This window comes from Herpailurus yagouaroundi, unplaced genomic scaffold (assembly GCF_014898765.1).
Source record: "Herpailurus yagouaroundi ecotype Mexico unplaced genomic scaffold, PumYag 213, whole genome shotgun sequence".
In the NCBI taxonomy this organism is placed as follows: Eukaryota; Metazoa; Chordata; class Mammalia; order Carnivora; family Felidae; genus Herpailurus; species Herpailurus yagouaroundi.
In genome coordinates, this window is record NW_024412444.1 from 11,592,752 (window position 1) to 11,603,405 (window position 10,654).

Here is a 10,654-nt window from a genome sequence, read left to right on the forward strand (position 1 = left end):
TTGATAGCTCAGAGCCTGGAGCCTGCTTCAGATTCTATGTCTCTCTTTCTCTCTGCCCCTCTGCTGCTTGCACTCTGTCTCTCAAAAATAAATAAACATTAAAATAAAAATTAAAAAAAAAAAAAGAATGCCCTGGATTGACAGATTCACTCTGATCCTTTTTCTTTGCCTATTAGGCTTCTAAATTTGAGATCCTACTAAGCTGGTCCCTCCCACAAGAAACCCCCAGGCTACATTCTCCCAGAAGCATGTTCTTCCCTGTTTAGTGGGGCTTCTCTCTATATGCGAGGGGCTACATCCTCTGAATCTAGAGTCAGACACATCTGGTTATGAATCCCAACTTGGCTGTGTGACTTCTCACGTGTGGTTTTTAACCTCTCTGCAGAGGTTAAACAGATGAGGTTTTATCTCATCTGTAAAATGGGGTAATAATATCCCCCATTATACCATAATATTATATGACAATATTTTATGACATAAAGTTACATTATTTTTTAAAGTTTATTTATTTATTTTGAGAGAGAGAATGCCCTCAGGGGAGGGGCAGAGAGAGAATCCCAAGCACGCTCTGTGTTGTCAGCACAGAGCCTGATGCAGGGCTTGATCCCACAAACCATGAGATCATGACCCGAACCAAAGCCAAGACTTGGACGTTTAACCGACTGAACCACCCAGGTGCCCCCAGAGTTATATATTTTATTTAAAAGTATATAATGCTGGGGTGCCTGACTGGCTCAGTCAGTAGAGCATGTGACTCTTGATCTTGGGGTCAAGCCCCACTTTGGGTGTAGAGCTTACTTTAAGTAAATAAAAAAATATTTTTAAAATAAGTATCTAATGCCATTATAATATGTTTTATATATTTATACATATATATAATATTGTAACACATGGCACCATTATAACACTATTTGTATGTCATGTATTAGCAGAGTACTGTAACATAACATAATAACCTATCTTATTGCGTGACTTAGATTATGTAGGCAAAGTGCCTAGCACAGAACCTGGCACATCCCTGGCATAATAATCACTGCTGATTGTAGTGATCATAATTTTCTGTAAACCACACCATATAAAACAGGGGAACATTCACTCACAATGTTCTAGTATACGTTGTTGCTTTGGAAGCAGTGAAGCTCATCAAATCATTAGGAGAGCAAAGCCCAATTATAACCGGGGAGAGGAGGGAGCAGTATCCAGGGAGATGTTTTGTTAAATTCTAAGTTTTTTTCTTCCCAAAGGAGAAATGCTTTTTTAGAAGAACTTAGACCAACATGTTACTTAATAGAGAAGAGTATTAAATCTAAATAACCACCCACATGCTCTGTTTGTCTTGAGATGTTATTAGCCTGGGTTTTTATTGTTGTACATGTGGGTGAGGAGGAGGGTGAGGCAGGAGTGGGGCTGGATATAAAGATACAGCAGGTGGGAGTTCCCATCTGTTTCGGTGAGTTGTCCCAGCTTTTCTGTGTCAGTCCTGTGCCCCTGGTCGAAAGCTTTTCTTTGAGCCAGAATTTGGGAGGAACGGGAGGGGATCTGTGCTGACATCTTTTAGAACTTAGCAGTGATAGAACTGGATTTAGAACCCTCATCTCGTCTTGACCATGTTCTGGGTATTATTTCTTCTGTTTTGCACATAAGAATATGAAACCTCGTGCTCAGGGTCACACAGCTAGTAAAACACCATGGGATCTGAGATTAGACAAATGAGATTAGAATCCTGATTTTACCTGCGTGCATCACTTAATATCCCTAGGTCTCTGTTTTCTTACCTATTAAATGGGTACAATGAGAACCCTAGCTTGCAGTGTGAGAGTCAATGAGATTAACTCTATGAAGTATTAGCATGTGCTGTTTTAAGTACTCCATAGACATTAGCTGCTGCTGTTATTATAATTACCTTGCATATTGCTTATCTATCTCTTTCCTATGGTAGAGCCTATCAAGACTTTTCCTCAAGCCTGATACGCTGCAGGGTGCAGTGGTCACTTCTGCCTTGTGTTACTGCTGACTATGGCACAGAGGTCGAAGTAAAGGTGTGACTGTCACGTGAAAAACCAACACCACCTCTTTGGTTCATCACTGACTAAAACTCCAGGGAAAGTCCAAGATGGACGTTTCTCAGGGATGCTTTTCAGTGAGGTGGTACCTCAAGCAAACATGAAATTTGAATTTCCATATTGACAGACACAGCATTTTGGGGAGGAGTAACTTATTACTCCACAAACATATTCTAAAAGGTGTCCCTGTGGGCGTGTTGGCAGCTACAACATTGGATTCACTCTTCAGGACAGAAGTAAGGTGTCCCTGGTGTGCCTGAAGCTGCCCAGCCACACTGCTGCTTCTTTCCATCCCTGTACTGTGTCCCCACCTCCTGTGCTGACCCCACTGGAGCCCACCTCTGTCACATCTAAGGAGATTGCTTCACGTGGAGGGATTAATAGGTGAGGAAACCAGTTCCTACTGGTTAGGCAGCAGCTGCATGTCCTGTGGACGGTCCATGTACCGTCCCCCTGAAAGTCTGGAGCTCCCGTGTGGCCTGCACCAGGGAGAATTCCAGGCTCGGCTGGAGCTGTAAACACCACGTGATGGCATCCGTTTGGGAATTGTTTGTGTGTGAGAAATGAAGATCAAGATAGGGAGCTTGGTCTGGCTTTTTGATTGCACCCAGGTTGACTTTTAGATTAGATTTTATTTTTTTAAGGGTGAGGGCTTGACTATTTCTAAGGGACTCTGGAGCTTTCCTCCTGGGGGACTAGGAAGGGGTTTGGAGTGTGTTTGGCTGCTACGGATGGCCAAGCTGTAAAAAGCCTGGCTGCTGCGTCTGCCTGGGCCATTTCTCCAAGCATCTCTCTCTCTCTCTCTTTTTCTGATAAAGCTACATCGGAAGTGGGTGATTTCCTCTGAGTCTCTAACCCATGAGTAATGAAACACATTGTCTTGTCTTTTCTCCTCTTCTAGGCCTAGGCGGATTCTGCAAAACAGCTTCCCTATGTTCCCCTCCCCTAGAGCCTGGAATTTCAGAGGGGTAAGTGTTTCCCCGGGAGTGCTCCCTGCTGCTCTATACCCCATTCTGGCTGCTCCAGAGTGGATGCTGTTGGGGGTGGCTTTACTAATCCGTCTTCACCAAGAAAGCTGGGTTTTAGCATTTGGAGGAATCACGGTCTGTCGTACCAGCGGCTGTGGCTCAATTAAAAAACGTGAGTGGCCCAGTAAGCGCCCGCCAGTGTCCATTTGCCCTAAAAGGTCTCGGGAAAGCACCTGATGAAGAAGCCAAGTCAGGGTTGATGGGCAGGGGGGGACATTGTGCCCATTTTCTTGGGAACCTGCAGGGGCCCAGTGCATAATGAAGAAAAAAGAAATCGGAAATGTACGGTCTGTTAATATGTAGATTTACGACTTCATAGGGAGCTTTGTTTTCCAGAAGAGAAGCCTGTAAGCTCTGAACAGATTTTAAGGGGAATCATAAAAATCTCCCAATCATAAAGCCACAGACCCTTAGAAGTGTAGAAAGGGTCAGATCTAACCTCCTCTTGATGCAAAGTTCTCTACCTTAATAATAATAATAATAATAATAAAGTATATGGAAGCCTGCTGTGTGCTAAAATGAATTCTAGCTCTGGCCTCAGGAAGAAGACCCTGGCCTGTGTAAAGAATGCTCAGAGCTCTGTTTCACAACCTGGCGTTTGCATGTGTCATTCCTTCTGCCTAGAGCACTGCCTGTGCTGTCCAGCCCTGCACTCCTACACACACTGAAGCTGCCCCACCGGCTTCTTCCCTTGGGTCTAAGTCTTGATATCATCTCCTGTGGGAAGACAAGAGCTGAGGCGCTCCTGTAGACCCCTGCACTCTCTTCTCATTGATAGGATGAGATTGTTAGTTAGGGCTTACTAAAACGTTAAGATTGGAAGCTCTAAGCATCAGGTGTGGAGGAGAGACCTTGTATTTCTCTCTTGTTCACTGCTGTCTCTCTGGGCCTAGCACATACATGCTTAATTAATTTGTTGGATGTATAAACAGATCTTTCACATCCATCAGACACAAAATCGACTTCAGGTTGTGTTTCGAGGTCATTTCTTTGGTCTTTTCAGCACTGTTTTTGCTAGTTCAATTCACCGTTGGTATCTTACATAGATCTCAGCCATTTTCCCCAAGTGTCTTACTGAAAATAAATATAGATCATGGCAGTATTTTAACTAAGGGTACAATATGCTTTTCACCGAGTACAAAGAGAAATGCGTTGACCTCTTAAGGAGATGTGCATGTCTTACTGAACGTAAACTGTGTGTCTCCTAAGTTGTTTATGGTTTTGTGGATAAGGTCCCCATTTCTCCAAGTGTGTTCAGTTGGATGATCATAACCATTAGGTGGAAAAAAAACCTGTGTGGTCAAATAACCTTGGGGCACACTGAGAGCACCTAATTAAATATGCTCACCACTGTGAGACTTCTCAGAGCCTTTGATGTGTTGCCGTGCTTAGAGACTACATTAAAGAGAGTTGATGGAGTTGGTGGCATTTCCCCATTGCCAATAAATCCTTTGTTGACAAGGCAGTTTGTACACACTTTGGAATAGTTGACATTTATTGTCAATTTTGAGCTATAGAGAAATTGGACCTTCTATGAGCAAGTTGGCCTATTTGAAGGCATTTATTTTCCCTCCCTCTCTGGTGTCCCTTCAGCACACCCTAGCCTTCCTTCTGATTCAGCAGTGGTCACTAGTCAAGTACTGGGGTACATCTAGGGTGACCAACCACTCAAGTTTGCCTGCGATTGCCCCTGGGTTTAGCACTGGAAGTCCCAGGTAAACTGGGACAATTGATTACCTTACCTGTGGCCATAAGACCTCTTCAAATGTCTTCCCTTGAAAAATGCTTTGTAAGTTTTTGAGCACAACTCTGTTTTACAGAAATTGCTGCTCAGAGGAGCCTGTTAGATACACACTTGGTTTAAGTGACCCTTTGATACTCTCACCCCTGCATGGTAGTATTTAAAATCAGGGAATCACTGCAGAAGAACAAACAAACTGTCCCTGGATAATTGCAACCAAATAGATGACAGAATCTTTTTTTTTTTTTTTAACGTTTATTCATTTTTGAGAGACAGAGTGCAAGCGGGGGAGGGGCAGAGAGAGAGGGAGACACAGAATCCAAAGCAGACTCCAGGCTCTGAGCTGTCAGCACGGAGCCCGATCCCGGGCTTGAACCTATGAACCATGATCATGACCTGAGCCAAAGTCAATAGTCAGACGCTTAACTGACAGCCACCCAGGTGCCCAGCTGTGGTGTTTATTTTGGTCCCGTGTCCTTGCTCTGATTTTTCCTGGCCCATGGGGCTTATTGGTAAAGTTAGACAAGCTGACATCAAGATATGCCAGAGGGAGATGGTCTGGGGCCTGATAATTGCCAGATTGGCCAGATTGATCTGTCTCCCTCTTGGAACATAATCATCCGTGACATCGAAGGGTTAGGAGGGAACCCCACCAAGTGGAAACACCCTTACTCCCAGCCAGGCTATGCTTTGTAACCATCGTTATGGTAATTGGAAATGAAGAACAAGAAGCACCCAGAATGCCAGAATGAAGACATTTGAGGCATTATCTAGCTGATACATTTTCTATAATGAAATGTGACTCCCAGGCTTGTTAGACTGAGCTATGCATGCTGTCCTAGGGCAGGGCATGTTTTTTGTGAATGCTTTATTTTCTTCTTTATTAAGAAAGGAAGTTTTTAGAATCTGTGTGCTTGTGAATTTCCCATATTTATATGCGTGGCAGAGGAAACTATTGTAAGCATTTGTAATTCCATTCCTGTTTGGCTTATAAAGAATAAAGATCCTGTGTTAGTTTGCTTATGCCCTGGGCATTTGTAGATTTTGGGGGTGGGGTAGGGAGAAGTGTTGGGGAGAGATGGGTGGTAAAAGGTGAGGGGAAAAGGAACCATATCACTCTGGACTAGAAGCCAAGTGGGAGACATGTGAGGGCTAAGGAGGGAGCCGGGGACAGGGCCCGAGGGAAGAGAGGGAGTGGTTGGCATCTTAATAAGGAGTTTGGAAAAAAGATGAGATGTTTCAAAATAATTTTAAGGAAAATCTCACTGAATGAATTGTATTGTAACCCCCTCCTTGTCTTCCCTGGAAACATTCACTCCAGATCTACATTACTCCTCAAGGCATTAGGAGTAGGGTTTATGGTTTTCCTTTGGGGGGGTCTGGGATTTTTGCCTGAGGAGAGGTTCAGGAAGAGCTGGTGGCCCTTGGATGACATTCTTCCTACCTACCAAGTGATTTAGCCCTTTTAGAAGTTGTCGTTATTAAGTGCAGGCTGGGTCTCTTGGTTCCCACGCTCGTCTAAGGAGACAGAGGCCCTTGGTGCTACCAACCCTCCTGATTCCCCCATCTTCCTGGGCAAGGGGTGATGCCGTGTCTGTCTCTCACCAGACCCATGGGTGCTGCACATACACTCATGGAGAGAAGCCAAGAGGATGGTTTGGGTGGGGGCAGTTCTAGAGGGAACATTATGAGTAAAACCAGAACAGAATGATGAGAATAAGAAGATGGGACCCTGAGAGGTGGGACCCTGGAGTACTGTTACTAAGTGCTTCCATCAGGTGCTCACTGCACATCTGGTCCCCATCTGATTGGGACAGTGCTGAGCTCAGAATTTCCACCCTTCCTTATGCAAATATTTGCTACAACTCCTCCAGTTAGCTGAGAGAGGGAGGGAGGGAGGGAGGGAGGGAGGGAGAGAGAGAGAGAGAGAGAGAGAGATACAGGAAGGAAACTCTCCCTAGGAGTGTGAAAATATCAAGAGCACAACTCCTGCCCTTGGAAATACTTAGCAAGACTTACTACTACGTACAAGGCATTGTTTAGGTGTCACAACTGAGATTTCAATTAAATATCAGCCAGATTCCATGGCTGTGCTTATCTTGTCTCTTTCTCTAAGTGCCTGTTCTTTACTCCTGCCTAGGCTATTTGGGAAGAAATTTCTAGACTCTGAGGCTTTGGGAGAAACTTTGGACATTGTAGCCAACCTTTTAATTTTCAGATGTGGAAAACAAGGCCTCGTGTATTAGTGGGGACTCTTTTGGTTACAAATGATAGAAGCTCCATTAAAACTGGCTCAAGTGGAAAGGGAGATTGTTTGCCTCATGTGACTGAGGGAAACTGAATGGGTGGGCTTCAGGGTATCCAGCAGTATCCAGGGGTGCTCTCTCCCAGCTTTGTTATTCCTGGGGTATGGATCTTATCTTACATACTCCATGTGAACTGCTTTGGGAAGAGAGGATGACCACAAACAACCACTCCTTTCCAGAGAAAAGAAAGATGCTTTTGATTCCTGGGTCTATGTATGAAATCCCAGCGTAGGACTCTGATTGCCCTGTCTTGGCAAATAGTTATACCTTGGCCAGTCACGGTAGTCAAGAAGATCAGACAGGCCTTGGTCACCTGTTCCTCCTGAGGGAGCTAGGTGGCCAGGGTTTTGTTACTGGCCACCTAGGGGTAGAGAAGCCACTTGAGGTAGAGAAGGGTCATTTTCTCCAAGGCCAAGTTTGCTACTGTTACAAAAAGGGGGTCTGGTTTCTACACAGACAGGAAATAATGGGGACCACTCCTAGGGTCACTCGAAGTAGAGGGATCAGAATTAGAACCGTGTTTCCAGGCAGAGGGTCCTCTGCCTGCTCCATGCTGCCTTGACACATCCCAGGTCCTGTGCTTGGAAGGAAGTGCACAAAACTCAGTGTAGTTGAATGTTTCTTGAAAGCCAGGCTGAAATGTTCCAAAATTCACAACTCAGTAGAGGGATAGTCAAAACATATCTGGCCTTGGGGCGCCTGGGTGGCACAGTCGGTTAAGCGTCCGACTTCAGCCAGGTCACGATCTCGCGGTCCGTGAGTTCGAGCCCCGCGTCGGGCTCTGGGCTGATGGCTCAGAGCCTGGAGCCTGTTTCCGATTCTGTGTCTCCCTCTCTCTCTGCCCCTCCCCTGTTCATGCTCTGTCTCTCTCTGTCCCAAAAATAAATAAACGTTGAAAAAAAAAATTAAAAAAAAAACAACAAAAAACATATCTGGCCAGGCCAGTGTTTAATGTGACCTTACTGTGTCTACCCTGCAGAAGAAGGCAGCACAGCTTTCTCTTTTCTTGCAGCCTCAGTTTGTGCATTTACTTCCATTTATTGACCATCAGCTCCAGGCCAGGCTATGGCAGCCCTGCATGGTAGATGTATTTATTCCCATTTCAAGGTTGAGGAAACTGAGCCTCACCATGTGGTAGCTTGCCTAAAATCTCAGCTGTGGTAAGTGACAGAGCCAGGATTTGAACCCGACACTGTCTGTCCCCAAGCCATTAGAGCATATTGCCTCTTTAAAACAAGGCTGATGACACATACTTTTTCTTCAAAGGAAATTAGACATGAAGATTTTTTTTTTCAAATGCTAGAAACAAGTTGAGTATTCTACGATAAACCTTTTACTGCCCAGAATCCCTTTAAGTTCCCTTCTCCTCCTTTGGGCTTAATTTTTGAAGTTTATTTATTTATTTTGAAGAGAGAGGGAGAGAATCTCAAGTGGGCTCATGCTGCCAGCATAGAGCACAACTTGGGACTTGAACTCACAAACTGTGAGATTAAAACCTGAGCTCGAAATTAAGAGCTGGACCCTTAACCAACTAAGCCACCCAGGCACACTGGACTTTATTTTTTAAAGGTTTAACCTTCACTGCTATATTTATGAAAAATATACTTTGCCTTTGTAATGATGAGTACAATTGTAACAGTTCCCTTAATCCTAGGGAATTAGCCCATAGCATTAACTTAGGTTATACCAGGCACTGTGTTGAGTGCTTTATGCTGATATTACTTCCCAGAAAAATCCCAAGATAGATGTTGTTTGAGCCTCACCTTCATTTTACAGATGAGGAAGTAGAGTAAACATACTCTAGAGTAAACAGTTTTCTATCACTGCATAACAAATTACTGCAAATTTAACAGCTTGTAACCACAACCCTTCACTAGGTCACAGCTCCACAGGTCAGAAGTCTGGGAGTGATGTGCTGGGTTCTCTGCTTAGGGTCTCACCAGACTGGAATCAAGGTATCGGCCAGAATGGGGTCCCATCTGAGACACAGAGGCCTCTTGCAAGCTTATTCAGCTTATTGGGGGAATTCAGTTCCTTGTGGTTGTAGGATGGACGTCCCCGGTTCTTTGCAGGTTGTCAGCTGGGGGTGGCTCTTAACTCCTAGAGCCCCTTCTCGGTCCTTCCGTGTGTTGTCTTCCATCTCTGAAGCCAGCACGAGAGAATCTCCCTCACATCAAATGCCTCTTATGCTTCACATCTCTCTGACTTGAGGAAGAACCCAGTTCCTTTTAAGGGCTCACCAGATTAGATCACCACCCAGATCATCTTCCTTTACATGATCGAAAAGTCAATAATTAGTAATGTAGCCATGGGGTGATACTTCATCACATTCTCAGATTCTGCCTGCACTCAGGGGAGGGGATTGATTATACAAGGTGTGCCCAGTAGGGTCTGGGGGCTTGAGGAGCCTTGCTATAATTCTGCCCACTGAAGAGAGGTTTAAAAGTGGAGGGGTGCCTGGTGGCTTAGTCGGTTAAACCTCCAACTCTTGATTTCGGTTCAGGTCATGATCTCATGGTTTGTGAGTTCAAGCCCCGCATCGGACTTCACGTGGACAGTGTGGAGCATGCTTGGGATTCTCTCTCTCTCCCTCTCTCTCTCTGCCCCTCCCCTGCTGGCCTTCTGGTGCCCCCACTCTCTCTCTCTCTCTCTCTCTCTCTCTCAAAGTGAATAAATAAACTTAAAAAGTGGAGCAGGTTGCTCAGGGTCACATGACAGGTAAGTGGTGGAGGTGGGATTCTAACCCCAGCTCACCTCATTCCAAAGCCCATGTTCTTTGCCAGTACCTTTTGGGAACTTCTCTTCAGTACTAAGTTACTAACTTCCCTCATATACAAAGGACTCTTGCAAAGCAATAACACAAGTTTGAAAACTCAACAGGAAAATAGTTGAAGGATATGAGTAAATAGCACAGAAGAGAAAACACATATCACAAGTAAACAAAGTCAAGTTGTTCATTCTAACTCATACTTTAAACATATTTTTAAATGACAAAAGAAATTAAAAAAAGACACTGACATGTGTCACATTTATTTAGCTCTTATAATATGTTAGCTACTGTTCTTAGTCCTTTGCATGTCATCACACCCCCAACAACTCCATCAGACAGATGGACTATTATTATGCCCATTTTCCTGATGGGCAAACTGAGACCCAGGATTTTAATTACACAACTCCAAGGTCTCATAGCAATAATGTGGTAGATTCTGCTTTGGAACCCGGGCAGCCTGTGCTCTCAGCCACTTAATTGTTCAAAGTACAGATGGTGCAGAAGTATATGATGTAAAACTCCATGTTTAGGATTAAACCAGGATTAAAGCAAACAAAAATAACAAAAATGAAACCCCCTTTATAGGAAGAGAATATATTCTTATATACACAGAAAAATGTCTGAAGGAATATCACCATTGACTGACAACCTGTTCCTGTGGTAGTTACATGTTTTTGGTAATGTCTGAATTTCCAGGAGAGAGAGAGAGAGAGAGAGAGAGAGAGAGAGAGAGAGAGAGAGAGAGA

At 44.3% G+C, this 10,654-nt stretch overlaps 1 protein-coding gene across 4 annotated transcripts in view; it reads left to right on the top strand.

The window, feature by feature from the left end:
• Positions 1 to 10,654, top strand: part of ARHGEF3 (Rho guanine nucleotide exchange factor 3) — a 307,785-nt gene that overhangs the window by 93,820 nt on the left and 203,311 nt on the right. For 3 of the 4 annotated variants that reach the window (XM_040454720.1, XM_040454719.1, XM_040454723.1), the window contains one exon: positions 2,965 to 3,031. The exons of the other annotated variant lie outside the window; for it this stretch is intronic. In XM_040454720.1, coding sequence (XP_040310654.1) covers positions 2,965 to 3,031 — 67 coding nt within the window. The remainder of the gene's footprint in view (positions 1 to 2,964; positions 3,032 to 10,654) is intronic. 4 annotated transcript variants of the gene reach the window in all.